Source organism: Oncorhynchus tshawytscha, linkage group LG26 (assembly GCF_018296145.1).
Source record: "Oncorhynchus tshawytscha isolate Ot180627B linkage group LG26, Otsh_v2.0, whole genome shotgun sequence".
NCBI lineage: Eukaryota > Metazoa > Chordata > Actinopteri > Salmoniformes > Salmonidae > Oncorhynchus > Oncorhynchus tshawytscha.
Genome location: NC_056454.1, coordinates 41,362,970 through 41,375,477, shown reverse-complemented (window position 1 = coordinate 41,375,477; position 12,508 = coordinate 41,362,970). Strand labels below are relative to the sequence as shown.

General features: G+C 43.7%; 1 protein-coding gene across 2 annotated transcripts in view; it reads left to right on the top strand.

Annotated features, from left to right (window-relative positions):
• Nucleotides 1-12,508, top strand: part of LOC112225636 (transmembrane protein 163) — a 100,611-nt gene that overhangs the window by 17,680 nt on the left and 70,423 nt on the right. For both annotated transcript variants that reach the window (XM_042306649.1, XM_042306648.1), the window contains exon 2: nucleotides 3,401-3,520. In XM_042306649.1, coding sequence (XP_042162583.1) covers nucleotides 3,401-3,520 — 120 coding nt within the window. The remainder of the gene's footprint in view (nucleotides 1-3,400; nucleotides 3,521-12,508) is intronic.

Below are 12,508 nucleotides of genomic sequence, written 5' to 3'. Positions count from 1 at the left end.
CTGGATTCTCCAGTCTTTAATAGTTGTTTCTGAGATTTGCATTTGATCATGTATATGTTTGTTCTGTTCTGTTTTCGGGTCAAAAAGATTGGAGAAGTGGTTTACCCATTCATCTCCGTTTTGGATAGATAACTCTCTGTATTAATGTTTGTTTAGATTTTTCCAATTTTTCCAGAAGTGGTTAGTCTATGGATTCTTCCATTATATTCAGCTGTTTTCTGCATTTCTTTTTCTGTAGTGTATTTCTGTATCGTTTTAGTGATTCACCATAGTGAAGGTGTAGACTCAGGTTTTATGCGTCTCTATGTTATTGTTTGGACAGGTTTCTCAATTTCTTTTTATTTCGATTTTTGCATTCTTCATCAAACCATTTGTCATTGTTGTTAATTTTCTTTGGTTTTCTGTTTGAATGGTTTAGATTTTAGATACTGTTTAGGTTTTCTACTGCCAAGTTTATGCCCTCATTATTACAGTGGAAAGTTTTTTGTCCAGGAAGTTGTCTAAAACAGATTGAATTTGTTGTTGACTAATTGTTTTTTGGTAGGTTTCCACACTACTTTCCTTCCATCTATAGCATTTCTTAATATTATTCAGTTACTTTGGCTTTGATGCCTCATGATTGAGTATTGCTCTGTTCAAGTAGGCTGTGATTTTGCTGTGGTCTGATAGAGGTGTCAGTGGGCTGACTGTGAACGCTCTGAGAGACTCTGGGTTGAGGTCAGTGATAAAGTAGTTCACAGTACTACTGCCAAGAGATGAGCTATAGGTGTACCTACCATAGGAGTCCCCACGAAGCCTATGATTGACTATGTACATACCCAGCGTGCGACAGAGCTGCAGGAGTTGTGACCCGTTTTTGTTGGTTATGTGGTCATAGTTGTGCCTAGGGGGGCATATGGGGGAGGGAATGCTGTCACCTGCAGGCAGGTGTTTGTCTCCCTGTGTGCTGAGGGTGTCAGGTTCTTGTTCAGTTCTGGTCATTTAGGTCATCACAGACTAACTAGTGCATGTCCCTGGGCCTGGAAATTATTGATTTCTCCCTCCAGGATGGAGAAGCTGTCTACATTAAAGTTTGGGGATTCTAGTGGCGGTATATCGGTAGCACACAGGAGGACATTTTTCTCTGTTGAGATCATACCCTTTTGAATTTCTAGCCAAATGTAAAATGTACCTGTTTTGATTAATTTAATGGAGTGAGTTAGGTCTGCTCTATACCAAATTAGCATACCCCCTGAGTCCCTTCCCTGTTTCACACCTGATAGTTTGGTGGATGGGACAACCAGTTCTCTGTAACCTAGAGGGCAACCAGTGGGTCCATCTCCTCTGTACCATGATTCTTCTAGGATGACATTGTCCTCAGGCCTTGGATATTCCAGGATGAGATAGTGATGGCTTGGGGTCTCTAAAGTGTCCAATATTGTAGTTTGGCCTCAGACCAGTAAGTGTGAGCAGAGCCTGCTGAGCATCTGGTCATGCCATTGGCTTGGGCTAGTGTAAGTGTGGGGGTTGGGCCTGTTTGCCTGCTCACGGCCTGAGCATATGTGTAACTTTCATGTTGAGGCCCTCCTCGCGGGAGTCGGGGGCATGGAGTGGGCAGGGGGGGGCATAGGTCTGATCTGAGGGGGCCTAGCTTTTTCAATCACTCCCTTGAGTGCTGTTGCCACACTTTCCTGCTGTGCTCTCAGGTTGTTTGTGCCTGTGTGTATTATTGTGGCTAGGTGACCCTAGTTGGTCCTCAGACAGAAGGTCTAGGGCGCGCTTGGTGTTTGATCACCAGAGTTTAGACACTGTGTGTTTGGGGAAAAAGTACATTTTCTTGTATATATGTCCCTTTTGAGTCCATAAGGAGTACAATCTGTGGCTTTTCTATGTCCTCAGTGTGTGTGTGTGTGTGTGTGTGTGTGTGTGTGTGTGTGTGTGGGTGTGGGCTTATCAGGGTGGCTGACAGGGGGGTGAGCAGCGGGGGTGGTGTCCCGTGAGCTTGGGGTTCTTTGTTTCAAATCAAATATATTTATATAGCCCTTCGTACATCAGCTGATATCTCAAAGTGCTGTACAGAAACCCTGCCTAAAATCCCGGCCTAAAATCCCAAACAGCAAGCAATGCAGGTGTAGAAGCACGGTGGCTAGGAAAAACTCTCTAGAAAGGCCAAAACCTAGGAAGGAACCTAGAGAGGAACCAGGCTATGTGGGGTGGCCAGTCCTCTTCTGGCTGTGCCGGGTGGAGATTGTAACAGAACATGGCCAAGATGTTCAAATGTTCATAAATGACCAGCATGGTCAAATAATGATAATCACAGGCAGAACAGTTGAAACTGGAGCAGCAGCACGGCCAGGTGGACTGGGGACAGCAAGGTGTCATCATGTCAGGTAGTCCTGAGGCATGGTCCTAGGGCTCAGGTCCAACGAGAGAGAGAAAGAAAGAGCGAATTAGAGAGAGCATACTTAAATTCACACAGGACACCGGCTAGGACAGGAGAAGTACTCCAGATATAACAAACTGACCATAGCCCCCCGACACAAACTACTGCAGCAGAAATACTGGAGGCTGAGACAGGAGATGTCAGGAGACACTGTGGCTCCATCCGAAGACACCATCCGAGGACACCCCCGGACAGGGCCAAACAGGAAGGTCGTCTGTCGTGCTGTGATGTCGAGGCTATGGTCAGGGGCTGAGGTGGGCTGTTCTGTTGGATTCTCTGCGGGGGTGGTCAGCTCTCTAATGGGTTGTTCTCTGCCACACACCATCCCCCTCACCCTCTCCAGCACTCTGATCCTCTCCTCTAGTGCTCTGTTCTTCTCCTGTTGATGTTTTCTCACCACAGTTCAGAGTGCAGATATGTCTCTCTCCACCTCCAGCTCTCTGGGTCTGGTTGAGGGTGTGTTGTTGTGTTCACCTGCTGTTCCAGCTCCACCTCTCTCTCCCCCTGTCTTTCTCTCTCCCCCTGTCTTTCTCTCTCTCTCTCGCTCTCTGTCTGTCTCTCTCTCTCCTTCCCCTCTCTCTCCGTGCCTCTTGTTAGCAGTCTGTCTTCATGGATCGGCAATCACACCGCCACCTGTCAGCACTTAACTACCTCTGCAACAGCAAACTTAATTCACCCTTTATCAGAGAGAACAACAAATTAGTGAACCCTGGCATCTCCTGAGAAGCTTTTAGTCAAGCTAATTATTTGTAGCTGTGTTGTAGCTCACTGGGATTCATCCACCCTTTACCTTCCTGCAACACTGCAAATTACATCTTCACGTGCTTTCTTGGCTGGCTGGGAGAAGGGGAAGGAGAATAACTAACTCCATTTGAAGCAGTGTTAATTAGCCCTTGTTGTAGCGCATTGTTCACCTCCTGCCTTTGGCTAGACGTGCATGGGGGTAGCTATTAATCCTAGTTTCTCACCTCTCCACAGGCCTGCTGGAGAGCAGCATGCGACTAAAGCCCCACGAGGCTCAGAACTACAGGAAGAAGGCATTGTGGGTGTCTTGGATCTCCATCGTGGTGACAATCATCCTGGCAGTGGCAGCCTTCAGTGAGTACATACCATTTAATGTTGTCCTTTAATGGTGTTGTATTATTCACTGTAGTCTGGTGTCATTCAACAGTCCTATATTGTTAAGTGACTATCCCTGAGTGACTGTGGTTCTGGATGTTTCTTGATGAGCATTGCTATTAGGTTGCTTTATGCCTAGGTAGTTATTAATTAGGTAGTGCCCTTCATCCAATGATTTCAAATGCATTTCAACCATTGACTCAACATTGGTTTTAAACCAAGTAAGTATAAAGTGTATTATATTAAGTATATTTTGTAATCTTGTTACACTAAATTAGAATTCAGTCCAACAGGAAAAAGATCAAAAGAAAGAATGAGTGGGAAAAAAAGCATTTGAAATCCAAACCAACCTGCTGCTAAAATTCTGGCAGATTGGCATTACTGTAAGAAAACAACAGAAAGAGAATCAGAAAGAACAGAAGGCCAAATCTAACTCCTGTTCATAACATTGTAAATTGTAGTTATTTTGAAGCCTTCACAATGCACTGTGAAAGAAAGCTGGCCAAATCACCTGAAATTCTTGAAAATAAGTTTGCAGTGTTGTCATTCATTGCTAGTCACCACTTGTCAAAAAGTTCACTTCATGTTGACTCATTCCCCTTGGTGTATTCTGGGGTTTAGATTCAAGAGAAAAAAATAAGGGTAGAAAAAAAGTTTTTTTTCACTGACACGTTTGACTGGCAGACTGGCTGCATGCAGTAAGCCGGAGCCACTTTGTGATTCACAATGACTCAGCAGCAGGGTTAACGTGCTATAAATGGGCTTGAACATTGTTAGTTCGTTATCGACCGGGGTAATTCATATTCTGTCCTCGCCACACACCAGTCTAAGGACCAGGGAATAGACAGATGAGCCGAGGCAAAGTCGAAGTGCATTCTGGGAATTGATGGGACATCTGTGTTCAGCGTCTAGGATATGGAAATAGAGTTTGTTGTCAGGGACCTTTCCTGTCCTATGTCCTATATCACTCTGAGACATCTGCTCTAAGAACATCCTCAAACTGAACTCGTAGAATTAATTTCCCCAAACACCTATTTTTCTGTGGCAATTGGCGAGACTATAAGTGACTAAGTAGACCCAGAAAAAACTACAACTAAACAAATTATTTTTCAAATTACTTGACTAAAACGAGATGAGACGAAATGATCTCTGTGATTAAAATCTGACTACTGAATGGACTGGACAAGAGTTTTTGGGAGAGATTGAGAGCTTTTCAGTGATAAGCACAATTAATATTAGCAGCAAAGATGTGCAGCGTGGTTCTGTTCAGCAGTGGGAAGGATACGCCACACCCGGTACACACAGCCTAATATTTATTTGGACTCTCGCTACCATGAGACACGTTCCTGTGTATTCTCATCATACCTTGGGGTGGCAGGGTAGCCTAGTGGTTAGAGCGTTGGATTAGTAACGGAAGGTTGCAAGTTCAAACCCCTGAGTCGACAAGGTACAAATCTGTCGTTCTGCCCCTGAACAGGCAGTTAACCCACTGTTCCTAGGCCGTTATTGAAAATAAGAATTTGTTCTTAACTGACTTGCCTGGTTAAATAAAGGTACAATTTTAAAAAAACTTTTTTTTTAAACGGCTTTTTAGTGTAGCCTCATCACACAGCTGTGTGTTTTGTTAAGCTTGTTTTGTCCTTGTGTCGTTAAGACTTTAATTGAAAGGGCCTCTCCACAAAGCTGAATTTACAAATGGACCGTCCTTGGGCCAGATAGGGTTTCACAGCCATAAACATAGGATCACACACACAATGCTCATATAATGGACTTGGCTACATACCGTATGATTGAGTGTGTTGTTCAGAGAGGCAAGATGACAATACAAAGATACAATCTGTTCTTGTCAAATGTCACTACAGGGCTGAATTCTATCATATCTGTCATACTGCGGTTGATGTTAAATCCTCACATTCTGGATGAAACAGGAAGCGTTTCAAGCAGATATTAGAGGGGGACATTTGGATCCAAACAGCTTGATTATCCACATAGTAATGCATGTCTATGGTGGCAGAAACTTGATCTATACTGAGTGTACAAAACATTATGAACACGTACCCTTTCCATGACAGACTGACTAGGTGAATCCAGGTGAAAGCTATGATCCCTTATTGATGTCACTTGTTAAATCCACTTCAATCAGTGTAGATGAAGGGGAGGAGACAGGTTAAAGATGGATTTTTTAAGCCTTGAGACAATTGAGACATCAAATCAAATCAAATTTATTTATATAGCCCTTCGTACATCAGCTGATATCTCAAAGTGCTGTACAGAAACCCAGCCTAAAACCCCAAACAGCAAGCAATGCAGGTGTAGAAGCACGGTGGCTAGGAAAAACTCCCTAGAAAGGCCAAAACCTAGAGAGGAACCAGGCTATGTGGGGTGGCCAGTCCTCTTCTGGCTGTGCCGGGTGGAGATTATAACAGAACATGGCCAAGATGTTCAAATGTTCATAAATGACCAGCATGGTCGAATAATAATAAGGCAGAACAGTTGAAACTGGAGCAGCAGCACAGTCAGGTGGAAGTTGAAACTGGAGCAGCAGCATGGCCAGGTGGACTGGGGACAGCAAGGAGTCATCATGTCAGGTAGTCCTGGGGCATGGTCCTAGGGCTCAGGTCAGTTGAAACTGGAACAGCAGCATGGCCAGGTGGACTGGGGACAGCAAGGAGTCATCATGTCAGGTAGTCCTGGAGCTCAGGTCCTAGGGCTCGGGTCCTCCGAGAGAGAGAAAGAAAGAGAGAAGGAGAGAATTAGAGAACGCACACTTAGATTCACACAGGACACCGAATAGGACAGGAGAAGTACTCCAGATATAACAAACTGACCCCAGCCCCACGACACAAACTACTGCAGCATAAATACTGGAGGCTGAGACAGGAGGGGTCAGGAGACACTGTGGCCCCATCCGAGGTCACCCCCGGACAGGGCCAAACAGGAAGCTAAAACTGGCGAGTGTAGAGAGTATAGAGATATTGTTATCCACGTCGGCACCAACGATGTTAGGATGAAACAGTCAGAGATCACCAAGCGCAACATAGCTTCTGCGTGCATATCAGCTAGAAAGATGTGTCGGCATCGAGTAATTGTCTCTGGCCCCCTCCCAGTTAGGGGGAGTGATGAGCTCTACAGCAGAGTCTCACAACTCAATCGCTGGTTGAAAACTGTTTTCTGCCCCTCCCAAAAGATAGAATTTGTAGATAATTGGCCCTCTTTCTGGGACTCACCCACAAACAGGACCAAGCCTGACCTGCTGAGGAGTGACGGACTCCATCCTAGCTGGAGGGGTGCTCTCATCTTATCTACCAACATAGACAGGGCTCTAACTCCTCTAGCTCCACAATGAAATAGGGTGCAGGCCAGGCAGCAGGCTGTTAGCCAGCCTGCCAGCATAGTGGAGTCTGCCACTAGCACAGTCAGTGTAGTCAGCTCAGCTATCACCATTGAGACCGTGTCTGTGCCTCGACCTAGGTTGGGCAAAACTAAACATGGCGGTGTTCGCCTTAGCAATCTCACTAGGATAAAGACCACCTCTATTCCTGTCATTACTGAAAGAGATCATGATACCGCACATCTCAAAATAGGGCTACTTAATGTTAGATCCCTTACTTCAAAGGCAATTCTAGTCAATGAACTAATCACTGATCATAATCTTGATGTGATTGGCCTGACTGAAACATGGCTTAAGCCTGATGAATTTACTGTTTTAAATGAGGCCTCACCTCCTGGCTACACTAGTGACCATATCCCCCGTGCATCCCGCAAAGGCGGAGGGGTTGCTAACATTTACGATAGCAAATTTCAATTTACAAAAAAAAAAAAATGACGTTTTCGTCTTTTGAGCTTCTAGTCATGAAATCTATGCAGCCTACTCAATCACTTTTTATAGCTACTGTTTACAGGCCTCCTGGGCCATATACAGCGTTTCTCACTGAGTTCCCTGAATTCCTATCGGACCTTGTAGTCATAGCAGATAATATTCTAATCTTTGGTGACTTTAATATTCACATGGAAAAGTCCACAGACCCACTCCAAAAGGCTTTCGGAGCCATCATCGACTCAGTGGGTTTTGTCCAACATGTCTCTGGACCCACTCACTGTCACAGTCATACGCTGGACCTAGTTTTGTCCCATGGAATAAATGTGGTGGATCTTAATGTTTTTCCTCATAATCCTGGACTATCGGACCACCATTTTATTACGTTTGCAATTGCAACAAATAATCTGCTCAGACCCCAACCAAGGAACATCAAAAGTCGTGCTATAAATTCACAGACAACACAAAGATTCCTTGATGCCCTTCCAGACTCCCTCTGCCTACCCAAGGACGCCAGAGGACAAAAATCAGTTAACCACCTAACTGAGGATCTCAATTTAACCTTGCGCAATACCCTAGATGCAGTTGCACCCCTAAAAACTAAAAAAAATTCTCATAAGAAACTAGCTCCCTGGTACACAGAAAATACCCGAGCTCTGAAGCAAGCTTCCAGAAAATTGGAACGGAAACGGCGCCACACCAAACTGGAAGTCTTCCGACTAGCTTGGAAAGACAGTACCGTGCAGTACCGAAGAGCCCTTACTGCTGCTCGATCATCCTATTTTTCTAACTTAATTGAGGAAAATAAGAACAATCCGAAATTCCTTTTTGATACTGTCGCAAAGCTAACTAAAAAGCAGCATTCCCCAAGAGAGGATGACTTTCACTTTAGCAGTGATAAATTCATGAACTTCTTTGAGGAAAAGATTATGATTATTAGAAAGCAAATTACGGACTCTTCTTTAAACCTGCGTATTCCTCCAAACCTCAGTTGTCCTGAGTCTGCACAACTCTGCCAGGACCTAGGATCAAGAGAGACGCTCAAGTGTTTTAGTACTATATCTCTTGACACAATGATGAAAATAATCATGGCCTCTAAACCTTCAAGCTGCATACTGGACCCTATTCCAACTAAACTACTGAAAGAGCTGCTTCCTGTGCTTGGCCCTCCTATGTTGAACATAATAAACGGCTCTCTATCCACTGGATGTGTACCAAACTCACTAAAAGTGGCAGTAATAAAGCCTCTCTTGAAAAAGCCAAACCTTGACCCAGAAAATATAAAAAACTATCAGCCTATATCGAATCTTCCATTCCTCTCAAAAATTTTAGAGAAGGCTGTTGCTCAGCAACTCACTGCCTTCCTGAAGACAAACAATGTATACGAAATGCTTCAGTCTGGTTTTAGACCCCATCATAGCACTGAGACGGCACTTGTGAAGGTGGTAAATGACATTTTAATGGCATCGGACCGAGCTCTGCATCTGTCCTCGTGCTCCTAGACCTTAGTGCCGCTTTTGATACCATCGATCACCACATTCTTTTGGAGAGATTGGAAACCCAAATTGGTCTACACGGACAAGTTCTGGCCTGGTTTAGATCTTATCTGTCGGAAAGATATCAGTTTGTCTCTGTGAATGGTTTGTCCTCTGACAAATCAACTGTAAATTTCGGTGTTCCTCAAGGTTCCGTTTTAGGACCACTATTGTTCTCACTATACATTTTACCTCTTGGGGATGTTATTCGAAAACATAATGTAAACTTTCACTGCTATGCGGATGACACACAGCTGTACATTTCAATGAAACATGGTGAAGCCCCAAAATTGCCCTCGCTAGAAGCATGTGTTTCAGACATAAGGAAGTGGATGGCTGCAAACTTTCTACTATTAAACTCGGACAAAACAGAGATGCTTGTTCTAGGTCCCAAGAAACAAAGAGATATTCTGTTGAATCTGACAATTAATCTTAATGGTTGTACAGTCGTCTCAAATAAAACTGTGAAGGACCTCGGCGTTACTCTGGACCCTGATCTCTCTTTTGAAGAACATATCAAGACCATTTCAAGGACATCTTTTTTCCATCTACGTAACATTGCAAAAATCAGAAACTTTCTGTCCAAAAATGATGCAGAAAAATTAATCCATGCTTTTGTCACTTCTAGGTTAGACTACTGCAATGCTACCCGGATAAAGCACTAAATAAACTTCAGTTAGTGCTAAATACGGCTGCTAGAATCCTGACTAGAACCAAAAAATTTGATCATATTACTCCAGTGCTAGCCTCTCTACACTGGCTTCCTGTCAAAGCAAGGGCTGATTTCAAGGTTTTACTGCTAACCTACAAAGCATTACATGGGCTTGCTCCTACCTATCTCTCTGATTTGGTCCTGCCGTACATACCTACACGTACGCTACGGTCACAAGACGCAGGCCTCCTAATTGTCCCTAGAATTTCTAAGCAAACAGCTGGAGGCAGGGCTTTCTCCTATAGAGCTCCATTTTTATGGAACGGTCTGCCTACCCATGTCAGAGACGCAAACTCGGTCTCAACCTTTAAGTCTTTACTGAAGACTCATCTCTTCAGTGGGTCATATGATTGAGTGTAGTCTGGCCCAGGAGTGGGAAGGTGAACGGAAAGGCTCTGGAGCAACGAACCGCCCTTGCTGTCTCTGCCTGGCCGGTTCCCCTCTTCCCACTGGGATTCTCTGCCTCTAACCCTATTACAGGGTCACTGGCTTACTGGGTCACTGGCTTACTGGCTTACTGGGGCTCTCTCATGCCGTCCCTGGAGGGGGTGCGTCACCTGAGTGTGTTGATTCACTGTTGTGGTCATCCTGTCTGGGTTGGCGCCCCCCCCTTGGGTTGTGCCGTGGCGGAGATCTTTGTGGGCTATACTCAGCCTTGTCTCAGGATGGTAAGTTGGTGGTTGAAGATATCCCTCTAGTGGTGTGGGGGCTGTGCTTTGGCAAAGTGGGTGGGGTTATATCCTTCCTGTTGGATATACCATGGATTGTGTATGTGTGCCATTCAGAGGGTGAAAGATTTAAGTGCCTTTGAACGGGGTATGGTAGTAGGTGCCAGGTGCACCAGTTTGTATCAAGCACTACAAGCTGCTGGGTTTTTCACGCTCAACAGTTTCCCGTGTGTATCAAGAATGGTCCACCACCCAAATGACATCGAGAGAGAGAGAGAGAGATAGAGAGAGAATTCCTGTCTGAATGTGGAAAGAGCTCTGGTTGGGCTTTATCTCAGTCTGAACACAACCACTGGAGTTAAAAAATAAACACTCAATGATTCTGCTTATTGGTTATGCAGTTGTCATTAAAATAACTCTTTGCACACATGCAGGTATAAGGGACATTCTCTCACAGGTAGTAAAACAGTTTAATGTGGTAGCTAGTGCAGGCAAATGTTCACAGAAATCTGTATATTAGGGCTGCACAATTAATACATTTTTGATCAAAATTGCAATATTGGCATGTGCAATATCCATATTGCAAGAGGCTGCAATTTATTTTAAACACCTTAGAATGTAACATTCAAATCCCCTGTGAAACTCTGACCAGTACTTTGGTTCGTACCTTGTCACAACGACGTTTACTGTACCTGTCTATGTCGTTAGTTATACAACACCAGCCGTAGAATATTCATTTTAATTATATTATTCCAAAAGTTCACTCAAGTGTTTTAATCTAAAATAAAATCTCAACATTTGGTTAAAAAAAAATGCTATTATTTTCCCGTATAGTGAACATTGGAAAAAATATATTCAAAAGTGATTGATGATCTGAAGAATGAATGATCTGATTTGAGAACACTTACGTCATAGGAGGTAGCCCTTCAACTGGAATCACTGCCCTCCAAGTTGGTGTGGTGTTTCCTACAGTATGTTGCTCCTAGGCCTCCAGCCTTCCCCCTGGTTTTAAATTAAACATTAGCTGGCTTTCACAATCCGCTGTGCCTCCAGGCTCAGTGCACCTCCTCCTTCTCCGTTCCTTCAGTGGTTTCTAATCAACTTCAAATCTGATTAACTCACTTGCAGCCAAAGTGCAGCATCAGAAGTGCTTTTAGAGCAGAGGAATATAGGGGAATGAATGCATTCCCATCTTTAGAAGGTTACCAGATTAAAAAAGAAATAAAACATCTTTAACCTTTATTTAACTAGGCAAGTCAGTTAAAGAACAAATGATTATTTACAATGACAGCCTACCCCAGACGACGTTGAGCCAACTGTGCACCTCTCTGTGGGACTACCAATCATGGCCAGATGTGATACAGTCTGGATTTGAACCAGGGACTGCAGTGACACCTCTTGCCTTAGACCGCTGCGCCACTCAGGAGCCCTGATGACCAGAAGATTATTAGTTTTTCATTCTTATAAAATTATATTTTCATATAATATTCTGTTCTTTGTAGTGGATAAGGCATACATTTCCATCTGATGCTATTTTATTGGGTTGGTTTGTAATACTGTTTTTCCCAAGGTTTCTAATACAGTTTTTCCCAATTGTTTATACACTAAAACTGGTCCATGAAGCACAAACCTGTAACTCATTTAGCAGAATTATACACCAAATCTGCAATACTACTGCCACATGTTTTGCTTTACACTCAGATTGCAATTCTATAACAAACATTTGGCAAAACGCAACACATAATTCTCTAGCTTCGGCACAACCTTCACAACTAAAATATGTTGTGTCGAAATTAAAAGCAACACTGTTCAACAAGCTAAGGTCAATTAACAATGATCACTTTCTCTCTTCACATGTTCACACACTAATTGCGTAAATGTTCATTTTGCAATCAAACCTTTGGTATGGATAAAAAGACCACAGGTGAGTACTGTGTTTGGAGAACAATAGAAGCAAACTTGGCAGAGAGAGGTAGAGGTGGAGGTGGAGGAAGAACAAGGAGAGTAATCTCTGATGAAATTTGGGCAACTGTGTTGGACCATGTGGTCAACCATGGTTTGACCTTGAAAGAGTCTGGGCAGAGTCCTTCATCGTAGCAGCCATCATCCGGAAGTTCCAGAATGAGAATAGGTATGTACTGCAGACATTGGACCTCTCTACTACTTTTACTACTTGACAGTAGTACAACATAAATCACAGTAAAGACTAGATTCCAATACATATTGTAAGGGGAA